The sequence below is a fragment of the Salvelinus alpinus genome, chromosome 8 (genome assembly GCF_045679555.1).
Source record: "Salvelinus alpinus chromosome 8, SLU_Salpinus.1, whole genome shotgun sequence".
NCBI classification, from domain to species: domain Eukaryota; kingdom Metazoa; phylum Chordata; class Actinopteri; order Salmoniformes; family Salmonidae; genus Salvelinus; species Salvelinus alpinus.
The window spans coordinates 25,410,426-25,424,987 of record NC_092093.1 but is presented as its reverse complement, the minus strand read 5'-3'; the positions used below and the strand labels follow the sequence as shown (position 1 = coordinate 25,424,987).

At 45.4% G+C, this 14,562-nt stretch overlaps 1 protein-coding gene across 1 annotated transcript in view; it reads left to right on the top strand.

Moving 5' to 3' along the window:
* The window catches only part of syne1a (spectrin repeat containing, nuclear envelope 1a), a 223,310-nt gene that overhangs the window by 150,890 nt on the left and 57,858 nt on the right, over nt 1-14,562 (top strand). Inside the window, exons 98-118 of the mRNA XM_071413100.1 lie at nt 2,028-2,219; nt 4,703-4,834; nt 5,030-5,130; nt 5,415-5,559; nt 5,757-5,885; nt 6,171-6,344; nt 6,533-6,766; nt 6,911-7,012; nt 7,121-7,240; nt 7,541-7,741; nt 7,991-8,164; nt 8,673-8,804; nt 9,087-9,283; nt 11,137-11,269; nt 11,510-11,692; nt 11,902-12,051; nt 12,429-12,605; nt 12,861-13,016; nt 13,183-13,338; nt 13,866-14,036; nt 14,383-14,516. Coding sequence (XP_071269201.1) covers nt 2,028-2,219; nt 4,703-4,834; nt 5,030-5,130; nt 5,415-5,559; nt 5,757-5,885; nt 6,171-6,344; nt 6,533-6,766; nt 6,911-7,012; nt 7,121-7,240; nt 7,541-7,741; nt 7,991-8,164; nt 8,673-8,804; nt 9,087-9,283; nt 11,137-11,269; nt 11,510-11,692; nt 11,902-12,051; nt 12,429-12,605; nt 12,861-13,016; nt 13,183-13,338; nt 13,866-14,036; nt 14,383-14,516 — 3,293 coding nt within the window. The remainder of the gene's footprint in view (nt 1-2,027; nt 2,220-4,702; nt 4,835-5,029; nt 5,131-5,414; nt 5,560-5,756; nt 5,886-6,170; nt 6,345-6,532; nt 6,767-6,910; nt 7,013-7,120; nt 7,241-7,540; nt 7,742-7,990; nt 8,165-8,672; nt 8,805-9,086; nt 9,284-11,136; nt 11,270-11,509; nt 11,693-11,901; nt 12,052-12,428; nt 12,606-12,860; nt 13,017-13,182; nt 13,339-13,865; nt 14,037-14,382; nt 14,517-14,562) is intronic.

The window sequence follows — 14,562 nt, the reverse complement described above, 5'->3', positions numbered from 1 at the left end:
GCCTATGAATGAATGTTTACAATGTACACTACCGTTCAAAATTTTGGGGTCACTTAGAAATGTCCTTGTTTCGAAAAGAAAATAACACTTTGGGTCCATTAAAATAACATCAAATTGATCAGAAATACAGTGTAGACATTGTTAATGTTGTAAATGACTATTGTAGCTGGAAACGGCAGATTTTTTATGGAATATCTACATAGGCGTACAGAGGCACATTATCAGTGTAACGGCCGTCCCTCGGTGAGTGAGTAGACCAAGGCGCAGCGGGTGATGAATACATAATGTTTATTTGACAAGACGGAAAAACACAAAACGAAATACACTTGAATGATTAACAAAATAACAAAAACGAACTAGACAGACCTAAACTATGAACTTACATGAAACGAGGAACACATAAACAGGAACGACCGAGACGAGACAGTACCGTGTGGTGCAAAATACACAGACACAGCGACAATCACCCACAAACAAACAGTGAGAACAACCTACCTTAATATGACTCTCAATTAGAGGAAAACGCAAAACACCTGCCTCTAATTAAGAGCCATACCAGGCAACCCAAAACCAACATAGAAACAGAAAACATAGACTGCCCACCCAAAACTCACGCCCTGACCATCACACACATACAAAACAGAAAACAGGTCAGGAACGTGACAATCAGCAACCATCACTCCTGTGTTCCAATGGCACGTTGTGTTAGCTAATCCAAGTTTATAATTTTAAAAGGCCAATTGATCATTAGAAAACCCTTTTGTAATTATGTTAGCACAGCTGAAACTGTTGTTCTGATTAAAGAAGCAATAAAACTGGCCTTCTTTAGATTAGTTGAGTATCTGGAGCATCAGCATTTGTGGGTTCGATTACAGGCTCAAAATGTCCAGAAACAAAGGACTTTCTTCTGAAACTCGTCAGTCTTTTCTTGTTGTGAGAAATGAAGGCTATTCCATGCAAGAAATTGCCAAGAAACTGAAGATCTCGTACAACGCTGTGTACTACTCCCTTCACAGAACAGTGCAAACTGGCTCTAACCAGAATAGAAAGAGGAGTGGGAGGCCCCGGTGCACAACTGAGCAAGAGGACAAGTACATTAGAGTGTCTAGATTGAGAAACAGATGCCTCACAAGTCCTCAACTGGCAGCTTCATTAAATAGTACCCGCAAAACACCAGTCTCAACGTCAACAGTGAAGAGGCGACTCCGGGATGCTGGCCTTCTAGGCAGAGTTCCTCTGTCCTGTCAATGTTCTTTTGCCCATCTTAATCTTTTCTTTTTATTGGCCAGTCTGAGATATGGCTTTTTCTTTGCAACTCTGCCTAGAAGGCCAGCATCCCGGAGTCGCCTCTTCACTGTTGACGTTGAGACTGGTGTTTTGCGGGTACAATTTGTTGAAAACCGTTCAACTATTTTCTCTCTCTTTGAGTTACCTACTCACTACATTTTATGCACTGCAGTGCTAGCTAGCTGTAGCTTATGCTTTCGGTACTAGATTAATTATCTGATCATTTGATTGGGTGGAAAACATGTCAGTTCATGCTGCAAGAGCTCTGTTGGTGGATGTCCTCTGAAAGTTGTCATAATCACTGTGTAAGTCTATGGAAGTGGGTGAGAACCATGAGCCTCATAGGTTTTGTATTGAAGTAATTTTACCCAGAGGAGGACGGAAGCTAGCTGTCCTCCGGCTACACCATGGTGCTACCCAACAGAGTGCTGTTGAGGCTACTGTAGACCTTCATTGCAAAACTGTTTTTAATCAGTTATTTGGTGACGTGAATATATTTAATATAGTTTTATCTACAAATTATAACTTTTTTAATGTTTCACTCTGAGTCTCTACTGATATTGACATATCTTAGCCCTAAGAGTGTGGTCTTGTTAGCTGTATCAGTTGTGGGTTCGCTATCATGTCTCAGCTTTCTTCCCTGCAACAGTGACTCTGCGGTCAAGTTGTGAATCAGGTTGTGGTCACTCTGGTGGTCACTCTGTTTGTGCTGGCCTGACTGTGTGCTGCTGTCCCTGCAGAACATGCTGTTTGAGATTGAGCAGAAGGTGGCCTCCCTGTCAGAGCTATCGGTCCACAGTGAGAGCCTGCTGCTGGAGGGGCGGGCGGGGACGCGCGGGGAGGCCGAGCAGCTCACCTTTAAACTCCACTCCCTTAAAGACAGCCTGGTGGAGCTGCAGAGGATGTTGCAGGACAAACAGGTCGACATCCAGGTGAGACACGATGCATCGTAGTGGTATGAGTGTTGGGCTGTTTTCTCAGTCTCTCTGTCTCGCTCTCTCACTTCTCTCTCTGTCCTCTTCTTTCCTGTCCTCACCTTTCCTATCTCTGTGTCTCTTTCTTTATATATCTCCTCTTTGTCCCGATCATTCCCACTAATTTTACATTCTTTTTTTCTTTCTCTATTTCTCACAGTGGGCTCTATTTTTACTGCGGGTATATGGGCACAGTAGCTGGCGGTGGCGCGAAAGGGCTGGGTTTTGATGAATCAATGAGTTGGAGGCTTAACCCCTCACTGGCCAATCAGAACCTGCTCCATGGCTAAATATGTGGTTGCTTCAAGTTTTTTATGTATTGTGTTGCCTTCAACTCCAATTCGAATGTTAGTCTGCTATAGCCTAGTTTGTTAAATTGACTACAGAAACAAAATAACAAAATGTAGCCCTTCCCATTTTTGCTAAATATGTTGAACATGTTTGCAGTCCACATTGTTCTAAGTAAGGCATGACTTCAGTATGGAGATATATTGTTAAACACAGCATTCAGACTGATATAGGGGCTAGGACTACTGTAAATTGCATAATGGCTATAATTCTAATCTAATTCTAATCAACACGAATCAACAACTTGTTTTAGATAGGCTATGTCTAAATAGAGTGACAGGCACCATAATCACTCCCCGTGGGCATATAATATTAAGGCAACTCAGACAATGCAGGGTTTTACACACATCCAAACTTTTCATAGAAGCTGGACAAAGATCCAATATAAAAGAGATTGTCCACTCACTATTATACTGCTCCCAAATATAATGTTTAAGAAACATAATGGAACCATCATACAGATTGTATTCACACTTCTCCAGAAACAGCAGACGGCTCCTAAATTCCACTGCATGCCAGTTGGATGTAATCATCATAAAGACAGGACGGTGAATCATTCTAAAATGTTTGGTTTTTAATCAAATTAAACAACAATATTTCAAAATAGCTTGGGGTCAGAAGCATGTTATCATAGAATGGACAGAATAAAAAAGAAACAACAGATTGCTGTTGAACCAGCCGTAGTTTTAGCCTATAGGCACGCCTAGGTAAGTACAAGGGTCACCAGCATCATCTCATCACTCGTTTCATGATGGGCACATGTAGCTTACATGGAGTGGTTGTTATTGACATCCAAAACGGGAGCTGGCTAAAATGATGTAAGATTACACAATACATAGATAAAAGAAGGGGATGTCCGCTCACTGTTTTGCTGCTCCCAAACGTGATGTTTTAATAAAGCTTTGGTGATTAAGATGTAGTTCAAAGCAGTCTCACGAATCAAACTCTTTATTGATAGGCTTGGATACTTTGCGAATCCATTGGGTAGGTCAAAAAAGCTATGTGCTTGGTTTTTAATCAAATGAAACCAAATGTTTTTTAATACTAGGGTTACCGGCACAAAAAGCACATCTCGTCTCTTGTTCCATGAGCATAAGGGCACTTTGTGTCATGGGCGGTTAGGTAACGCCTCCACTCACAAAATCCATGCCATTACCAACCTCTAAGACCTGCTTTTTGTTGGTCTTAAATCCCGATATGCGCTGCATGAAATTGTCACTTTTGCGCTTGTTTTCAAGGACACACCTCAAATATTGCCACCCCTCCCACCTCAGCGCCAGCAAGCTGATATTAGACAGGTACATTGCTGAACCTGGCGTATGGGGTGGAAAATGCCAGAGAGACAATTTTTATATGCTGAAATCGCAAACTAACGTGCGTTTGGCACTTGCGCCGCCGTAGTAACAGACAAATTTAGCCCTCTCCCTCTCTCACACACAAACACAGTTGGACCATACACCTGCCTCTCTTATGTGTTGGTGTATTGTTGTGTTTTGTTGAAGTGTGTTGCGCATCTCCATCAATAGTTGTTTTGTGTGGACACAAAGGCTATGCTTCAGTCATAAAGGCCCACTGTCTCCCATCAGAACAGCAACTGCCTGTATGTCACACAAACAAAGAGCAAAGAGATGCCAACCTCTAATCCTAACCCAGAGATGCTCTGGAATCCTCTCTCTCTGGTCATCATACTGACTCTAACACTGTTGTACATGGTATTCGGGCCTCTCACTTTGCTATGATATCGTCTTCAGTAGTAGTAGGTATGTTTACAAGCATGTAAGCACGGATCTGCATTTCAAACCAATAGTTGGAATGCACCCTTTCAATATGTATTATGAAGAAATATGTCATCATTTTTTACCAAATAGTCTTAGAATATAATTTCCTTGAACAAGCTTTTAATCTCCTAAAATAGAATTTAAAGAGTAATCCATCCCTTTTAATCCGTTACTTGGAGAGTAATCCTAGTTGGAGTATCTTTGTAATTCAATCTCACAAAACTGTGCATCAAAGTAACTGCATTTATCACCGTTTATATCCACTGTAACATCTCTCCTTTAACCCCTAACCTCTGACCTCTGCATGTGTCCCAGGGTTCATTGCAGGAGCAGGAGGACAGTGAGCCAGACTCCATCCTGTCCCAGAGTCCCAACATACAGGACTGGCTGTCCCAGGCCCGCTCCACACGCACACAACAGCACCATGACAACCTGCTACGACAGAGGGTAGGATATGACATAGCTCTTCCTGTACATTTACTATACCGCTATACTGTACCATTACTCGACATATTTCCTTCCCTCTGGAGTGCGTACGGGTATAGTTATCTTAAGTGGAGTATGTATCTGTGTTGGAGAAGTAAATGTACTGTGGAGGGTATGGAGCTGTGTGTATTCATGCTCTATTATTTTATTGTGTAGGAGCTGGAGGAGCAGCTGGCAGAGCAGAGAAGGCTACTGAAGTCTGTAGCCAGTGTAGGGGAGGAGATTCTCACCCAACAGACCACACCCAATGGAGACAGGTACGTTTTACCTCGCACGCACGCACGCACGCACGCACGCACGCACGCACGCACGCACGCACGCACGCACGCACGCACGCACGCACGCACGCACGCACGCACGCACGCACGCACACACACACACACACACACACACACACACACACACACACACACACACACACACACACACACACACACACACACACACACACACACACACTCATTGTTTTCTCTCTCATTCTTGCACTGGTCTCTGTTTATCCCTTACTATTTCATTCACTCTCTCCCCCCTCTCTCTATAGTGAGGGAACGCCTGGTGTGTTGTTAGAGGCAGAGACCTTGACCCCTCATGACCAGATGAGACAGAGGTGGGAGAATCTGAGTAAAGACCAGAGCACCAAACTCCAGCTGTCTCTTAACTCACTGGAGCAGGAGCAGCTCAGTCCGGTAAGCATGGCTTGGATATCTATTATCTTCGTATCTACAAAATGCCTTACCTGTCTAAGCACACCGGTCCACATAGCATCTAATGTTATTCAAATACCTACAGTACAAACCATATTCCAACCAAGTACAGTAACCAGTACTAACTTATGGTGTGAGATTACGTCAGTATCTGACAGTCCTGTTTCCCCTCTCCCCAGGTGCTCCACAGGTCATGTGTGTCCAGCCCAGGGGTGGTGTTCAGGAGGGAGGCGCTGGGACAAGACCCTTACTTCCCCAGGGCTCTGTTTGAGGGCTGCAGCCAGACTCTAGAGAGGCTAGCCCAAGAGGTAATACACGTACACCAACTGGGTGTATATAACATGAGGATGGAAGTAATACAGTCAACCAGTAATATATAGGTTTCCTGGATGTGTACATGAAAACATGGATTGACTGTGATTCAGTGAGAATGCTTATTTTTGTGATGAATTAAGCCTCTCTGGTTACATTAACGTACAGTAGCTACCTCCAGTAAATGATGTGGCTGTGCTAGCTTTAAATATGTTAGACAGTTAGTTAGTTAGTTAGTTAAAGTGTAACATTTATATAACTCCTATGTTGTGCGCCTACAGCCAGGAGGCGTTGCTGACAATAAGCAGGGCGTGCCCAGGGGTGTGCCGGTGCAGGAAGAGCTGTATGTGGCTGTGTCTGCAGCTTCGTCCTGGCTGGACAGTGCTGAGAACAACGTCCTCTCTGGTCCTGTGCTGCTGTCAGAGGACACTGAGACACAGCTCTCTAACCTGGAGGTAACCACAGGCAGAGGCAATCAAACAAATTACAGTTCTATTAACCAACCAGCTAATAGACTTTATGGAGCAATATTCCCCACACACATAATATGAGAACATTCAGAGGACATTCCCTCTATACTGTATTATGAACTATATTACTGGGCTTTTGTCTGACCTCTTCTCCTTGTCCTCTTCCTCTGCAGGGCCTGAGTAAAGAGGTGAGGGAGGTGACAGGGGAGATGAGCAAGTGCAGGGAGCTGCTGGGAGGAGGAGGTGGAGCAGCAGGAGGAGGGAGGAGGCTGTATGGAGGGGAGGAGCAGGCCCTGATGGAAGACACTCTGGATGGGCTGCAGGAGAGACTGGGCCTGCTGGACCAAACGCTGGAGCAACACTGTGACTGTATGAGAGACCGACTGCAGGAACACACCGGCTTCCAGGTAGCTACTGTGCATGTGTGTGTGTGTTTGTTTGTTTGTGCACGTGTGTGCGTGCGTGCGTGCGATATAAAGGCATGTCTACCATTCGTCATTGTCATCATTGCTAACCTTTGACCCCCATCTCTCCTGTCTCCTCTCCACCAGACGGAGCTGAGGCTGCTGTTCACAGCTCTCAGTGAGAGTAAACACCAGCTGCTGCAGAGGATGGCTGGAGCCATAGACAGGCCTGCACCCAAACAGATGGAGGTACAGTGATAGTAATACACACACACACACACACACACACACACACACACACACACACACACACACACACACACACACACATTTAACACAGTCCTTTTTCATGAACAGACATTATCCGAGGTGGAGGATGGTCTGAGGGAGTTTGAGCAGAGAGTAGCAGAGCTCAGGAGCAGAGCGGAGGGACTACAGCCTGACCAGATCTCCAACCAGGAGTTTCTCAAACTACAGGTAACAACACAACTCTGTCTCCTAATAACAATGTCATATAACCTATGTTTAATATATACTGTGTAATAAATGATGTATGATTAAAACAGTCAGGGGATGAATTGTCAAAGGTTAACAGGGGGGAAGGTACTGGTTGTGCAGGGGTGGTGAGGCGGTGCTGTGAATATGGGTGGTTTTGTTAACAAGGGGGGTGCCGTAGGCCCCCATCCCCCTCATATCAACTAACTACTGTCTGATATCTGACCCAGGATGTGTAGTGTATGTTTGATGCACTGTATTATCTGTAACCCATGTCTATAGGATGCCTACGAGGAGCTGGTGTTGATGGTAGGCTCCAGGCGTAGCAGTTTGAACCACAGCCTGTCTCTGAAGGCCCAGTACGAGAGTGCCCTGCATGACCTCACAGACCTGGTCGACACCGCACAGGACAAGATGGCCGCCGACCAGAAGATGACCGTGGGCTCTGTCATAGAAGTGCAGATACTCCTGGACAAGCACAAGGTCGGTCCTTCAAAAAGAGAGTTTGGTGATATTACATGTTAAGCTAACAATAAATGTCCACACTCAAACATTATTGGGTGGGCTGTCACATTGTCATATCAGGGTCCAGAACATACTAATAACGTCATGGTGTTCTTTAGTGTTGCTTATTTTTAAGGTCACAATGCATTTTTCCACTCTCAATTCATGACATTTGTCCAACCACATTTTATCTTTCTCTCTCACCCTCCCACCCCCTCCTCTCCCCAGGAGTTTTTCCAGGGTTTGGAGTGTCATATGATCCTGACCCAGACATTCTACAGTAAGGTGAGCGGCCTGGTGGTCCAGAGGGAGAGCCAGGTCCTGGAGGAGACCCTGGCCCTGGCCAACAACGTCCTCAAACAGGCTCACCGTAGAGGGGTCGAGCTGGAAGGAATACTGGAGGTAAGAGTGGGATGGTGGAAGCATACAGTACCTGGTTGCTACTTAGGGAAGCAAGAGGGGAATGGTTACTTGCTACTGAAGGAGGGATTGGGTAATTGGTTTGGTGGACTGGTTCGATGCTTTTTTTGTGGCTGGATGGATGTGGATGGATGGAAGAAGGAATGGAGTGGATTGATAGAAAGAAATTGAGAGAGAGAGTTAAAGGGATGTATGGGATAGATTGATAGACTGTGGAATAAATGAATGGTCAGGTTAACTGAGAGAGTGACTGATTTGTTTAATAATTTCCCCCTCTAGGTCAGTCATAGTAGATGACAACAATAAATTAACAGACCGACAAATTGATGAAATTATGAATGGCAAAGTGATTGGATGAACAGTCTAATATTAAACCCTTTCCCCTTCCCCTCTCTCTCGCTCTCTCTCTCTTTCTCTCTCTCGCTCTCTCTCTGTCTGTGTTGTCTGTCTGTCTGTTGTTTGTCTGTTGTCTGTCTGTTGTTTGTCCCAGTCGTGGAGCATGTTGGTGGAGGACTACCAGGCTCTGTACAGGCAGCTGGAGGCAGTAGAGTGTAGTATCCCTACGGTGGGCCTGGTGGAGGAGACAGAGGAGAGACTCAGCGACAGGATCACTCTCTACCAGGTACGCAGCACACACCTCTCATCATACACACCTACTGATTGACCTGGCACAAGACCGATTATTTTAGCATGTTCCCTTATTGCAATGGAAATCACTAAAAACGTAACTGAATTCAATGAAACTCCCCCAAGGATACACATACAGGTGTCCCCCAGGTATACATGTTTGTGTTCTCGTTGCACATGGTATTGAAACACCTTAGTATTGGGTACTGTGACTTACAGGTCATTGTTTTCTGATCCATACCTCTCACCTCTCACCTCTCCTCCTTCCCGTCTATAGCGTCTGAAGACCAGCCTGACAGAGCACCAGCCTCAGCTCTATCAGGTGATGGAAGAGGGGAAGAGGCTGCTGCTGTCTGTGTGTTGCTCAGACCTGGAGAACCAGCTCACCCAGCTAGGGGAACACTGGCTCTGCTCCACCACCAAGGTCAACAAGGAGCTGCACCGCTTTGATTCCACCCTCAAACACTGGAGCAGGTCAGAGGAGAGGGGAGGGGGAGAGGGAGAGGGGAGGTGGGAGAGAAGAGGGAAGAGGGGGAGAGGAGGAGAGTGGGTTTGGTTTAAAGTTATTGCGGGGTATTAGCCTGAATAGATACTGTATATCATATAAATTGTCATTGTGTTGTGTTTCTATGCTGTATATGCTATTGCTAATTTTAACCATGTATGCCAACGGTGGAAGATACACTACAGTATGAGTCCAGACTAGCTAAGTACGTTTTTTAAATTGAATCGCAGAATTTAACATGAAACACTAATCCCAGAACTAAACATGAAACACTAATCCCAGAACTAAACATGAAACACTAATCCCAGAACTAAACACGAAACACTAATCCCAGAACTAAACACGAAACACTAATCCCAGAACTAAACACGAAACACTAATCCCAGAACTAAACACGAAACACTAATCCCAGAACTAAACATGAAACACTAATCCCAGAGCTCAACACGAAACACTAATCCCAGGGCTAAACATGAAACACTAATCCCAGAACTAAACACGAAACACTAATCCCAGAACTAAACATGAAACACTAATCCCAGAACTAAACATGAAACACTAATCCCAGAACTAAACATGAAACACTAATCCCAGAACTAAACATGAAACACTAATCCCAGAGCTAAACATGAAACACTAATCCCAGAGCTAAACATGAAACACTAATCCCAGAACTAAACATGAAACACAAATCCCAGAACTAAACATGAAACACTCAAATCAAATCAAATGTATTTATATAGCCTTTCTTACATCAGCTGATATATCAAAGTGCTGTACAGAAACCCAGCCTAAAACCCCAAACAGCAAGCAATGCAGGGGTAGAAGCACGGTGGCTAGGAAAAACTCCCTAGAAAGGCCAAAACCTAGGAAGAAACCTAGAGAGGAACCAGGTTATGAGGGGTGGCCAGTCCTCTTCTGGCTGTGCCGGATGGAGATTATAACAGAACATGGCCAAGATGTTCAAATGTTCATAAATGACCAGCATGGTCAAATAATAATAATCACAGTAGTTGTCGAGGGTGCAACAAGTCAGCACCTCAGGAGTAAATGTCAGTTGGTTTTTCATAGCCAATCATTGAGAGTATCTCTACCGCTCCTGCTGTCTCTAGAGAGTTGAAAACAGCAGGTCTGGGACAGGTAGCACGTCCGGTGAACAGGTCAGGGTTCCATAGCCGCAGGCAGAACAGTTGAAACTGGAGCAGCAGCACGGCCAGGTGGACTGGCAACAGCAAGGAGTCATCATGCCAGGTAGTCCTGAGGCATGGTCCTAGGGCTCAGGTCCTCCGAGAGAGAGAAAGAAAGAAAGAAAGAGATAAAGAGAGAATTAGAGAGAGCATACTTAAATTCACACAGGACACCGGATAAGACAGGAGAAATAGTCCAGATATAACAGACTGACCCCCGACACATAAACTACTGCAGCATAAATACTGGAGGCTGAGACAGGAGGGGTCAGGAGACACTGTGGCCCCATCCGATGATACCCCCGGACAGGGCCAAACAGGCAGGATATAACCTCACCCACTTTGCCAAAGCACAGCCCCCACACCACTAGAGGGATATCTTCAACCACCAATTTACCATCCTGAGATAAGGCCGAGTATAGCCCACAAAGATCTCCGCCACGGCACAACCCAAGGGGGGGCGCCAACCCAACCCCCAACACTAATCCCAGAGCTAAACATGAAACACTAATCCCAGAACTAAACATGAAACACTAATCCCAGAACTAAATATGAAACACTAATCCCAGAACTAAACATGAAACACTAATCCCAGAGCTAAACATTTGCTGCTGTTATATCATGTGACCTTACAGGTACCAGAGTGAGTCAGCAGAGTTGAGTCAGTGGTTGCGGTCAGCTCTGGACCGTCTGGAGTTCTGGACCACACAGTCTGTGACCGTACCTCAGGAGCTGGAGACAGTCAGAGACCACCTGTATGCCTTCCTGGTGAGTGAGACTGAGAGACCTCAAGTTATACCAGATAGATAGGTCTACACATATCCCAGAGAAATGTATTTATACATGTATGCTGTAGATAGAACAAGCTTTTTCTTGGTCACGTCAGCTGACCAAGAAAACCTCTGGGTCCTATGTGCAGTCGTGTTCTTTCCACCATCATGTGCAATGATCTAACAAAAGGAATGAAAGCTCACCTCCCCCTCACTCTCTCTTTCTCTCCCCCTGTAGGAGTTCTATAAGGAGGTGGATGCTAAGTCGTCTCTGCGCTCCTCAGTGCTGAGTACAGGCAACCAGCTGCTGCGGCTGAAGAGGGTGGACACGGCTGGTCTGAGATCAGCTCTGGCCCAGGTGGACACCCAGTGGGCTGAGCTGTTCACACGCATCCCAGTGGTACAGGAAAAACTACACCAGGTATGGGATCAGTCTAAAGTTTGTTAACTTGCTGCCATTGTTTAGCTTAATATGTAGAGTAACACATTTTGAAACTAATTCATAAGTTAGGAATGTTATAACTAAAGAAATGCCTCCTGCTGTGGTGTCTGTGGTGTCAGTCCACTGAGAACTGGGAAATGGAGAGATGCAGTTTGTAACATGACTTTGCCTTGTGTTTGTGCCTGCAGCTGCAGATGGAGAAGCTGGCGTCGCGTCACGCCATCACAGAGCTGATGAGCTGGATCTCTCTCATGGAGAACGTGATAGCGGAGGACCAGCAGAGGATCATGGGAGCAGTGGGGTCAGAGGTTGTTCAGGACTACCTACAGAAGTACAAGGTAAGATAGTGTAGTAGAGGTACTCCTCTCAGAGACATTGCTAAAACAAATCAGAGCATCATTGTAATGATTTAAATGAGTGTTGTGACAATTTCACTCTGTCTCTGTCTCTGTCTCTCTACTTTATTATCGTCCATCCTTTTTCTGTCTCTGCTGTCCCTCTCTCCCATTACTCAATGTATCCTGTCTCTATACTTTCCCACATCTACCCACTCTCTCTCCCTTCCATCTCTCTCTCGCTCCCTCTTATCTCTCTCTCCCATCTTTCTTTTTCTCTCTCTCTCTCTCTCCCTCCCATCTCTCTCTCTCCCCCACCCTCCTCTATCTCCCTCCCATCTCTTTCTCTCTCTCGCCTATTCCCCTGTCTGTCTCTCCAGGGGTTCAGTATTGACCTGACATGTAAACAGCTGACGGTGGACTTCGTCAACCAGTCAGTGCTCCAGATCAGTAGTCAGGATGTGGAGGGGAAGCGCAGCGACAAGACCGACTTCGCTGAGCGCCTGGGAGCCATGAACCGCCGCTGGCAGATACTGCAAGGCCTCATCATTGAGAAGGTAGCTACCCCCCCCCCCCCCCCCCCCATTGGCCTGGAGGAATAATGTTTCTGAAAGCCCCCCCCACACCTTTTGGATAGAAAACATCAGTAACTGTTTGATAGCCCCACTTTTTGATAGCCAGAACAACAAGATTTAGGTGAAAGACAAGTCAACGATCTACGCACTGATCTCCCAAGTTCATGCTTTGACTTTTAGACATTGATGGCAGTTGTTGTTCTTGTTGTGTGACATGTTGCTGTGTGTGTACCCCAGATCCAGCTGTTGGAAGGCCTGTTGGAGGGCTGGATGGAGCATGAGAATGGTGTTCAGGCCCTGAAGACCTGGTTGACCCTGCAAGAAGACAAACTGAAGAAGAGACACAGGATAGATGACGTAGCATCGGTGCAGAATGCACTCAAAGACTGTCAGGTAGGGACATAGATACAGCATCAACACCATTCACTATTTCCCATTAAACCTACAAGCAAATATTCTCTTCACAGTAAGTTTTCTAACCTCAGATCAGTTCTAATTCATCTATAATATTTGTTTTCTTATGTTGTTTATCTTTCTATTCGCTCTTTCTCTTGCTCAGGAGTTGGAAGAGTTAGTGAAGGAGAAAGAGAAGGATTTAGAGAAAGCTGAAGAGAGAGGGAGCGCACTCATCCAGGAAAAGAGGGGGCAGGCCTGCTCTGTTGTTATGGAGACCCTTAAAGGGTTGAACCAGTCCTGGGCCAACCTGGACAATATGGTGGGTTTATAGACAATTCTCCAGACTGATACCATGACACTCACACAATTAATCGGACAGATTTTGTTTACATTTTAGGAACAGTTTCACCGCCTAGAGTACCATATCCAAATCTAACCTCAATTCAGACAGAAAACACCAAGTATTTGTTTAACCATTTGTTAGAAAGTCAATTACAATACTTTAGGTCTTGGCGGTAGACTCTGCAGCTTCGGGGTAGCTCACTGCACGGTGTAGCTTTACCAATCCGCCCTATTGGGAAAAGAGCAGAGCCAAACAGGTGGAGGCTGGCGTGGTGGTGGGCTAGCAGAAAACAGACAACGCATAGCGAATTACATCATCAGCATGGCAGCAAAGAAACACCAGCGCATAGTTGCTATCAGCTGATGTAAACACTCAGGTTTCCTGTCTGAACTGGCTTCACTATATTATAATCCCAATTTAACCCCCATGGCTTTCAGAGAATCCCTGACAATAGTAAAAAAACTAAATGTGGAACATAATGTCCTCTCTCTCCGGCCCTCCAGATTGGTCAGATGAAGGTGAGTCTGCGGTCAGTGCTGGAGCAGTGGACTCTGTACCGCCGTGCTGCTGAGGAGATCAACGGTTACCTGATGGAGGGGAGGTACTCCGTGTCCCGGCTACACCTGCTCACAGGCTCCCTGGAGGCTGTACAGCAACAGGTGGAAAGCCTGGAGGTGAGACAACCGAAACACAACTAAAATACAACCAAAACACAAATAAAATACAATCAAAACACAACTAAAATACAACAAAACACAACAAAAATACAACCTCAGCACACCCTGAGGTTGGAATAACATGGGAAACATTTTGAATAAAAAAATCGAAGAAAAATTCCTATGCAGAATGAAGGCAAGATTGTCATAGGAAGGCAAGAGCTCAAGATTGAAGTTAAATTGAGATTGTTGAATTGTCATGTTATAGCATTACAATATTTAGCCTGATAACTTGTTTGTAGAGAGTGAACAGATTCTCTGTATTTTATCTTTGTCATTGACCCGGCGCTATGTACCTGTTCAGAACCTGCAGGAGGAGTTAGACAAGCAGGAGAGCAGTCTGAGGAAGTTTGGCTCTGTCACACATCAGCTGCTGACAGAGTGCCACCCGTCTGTGGCAGACACACTGGACGGAGCCCTCCGGGACGTCAACATCAGGTGGGCATTGAAGAAGGGCTGCAGGGTAATGGGGATTTGGATCCCC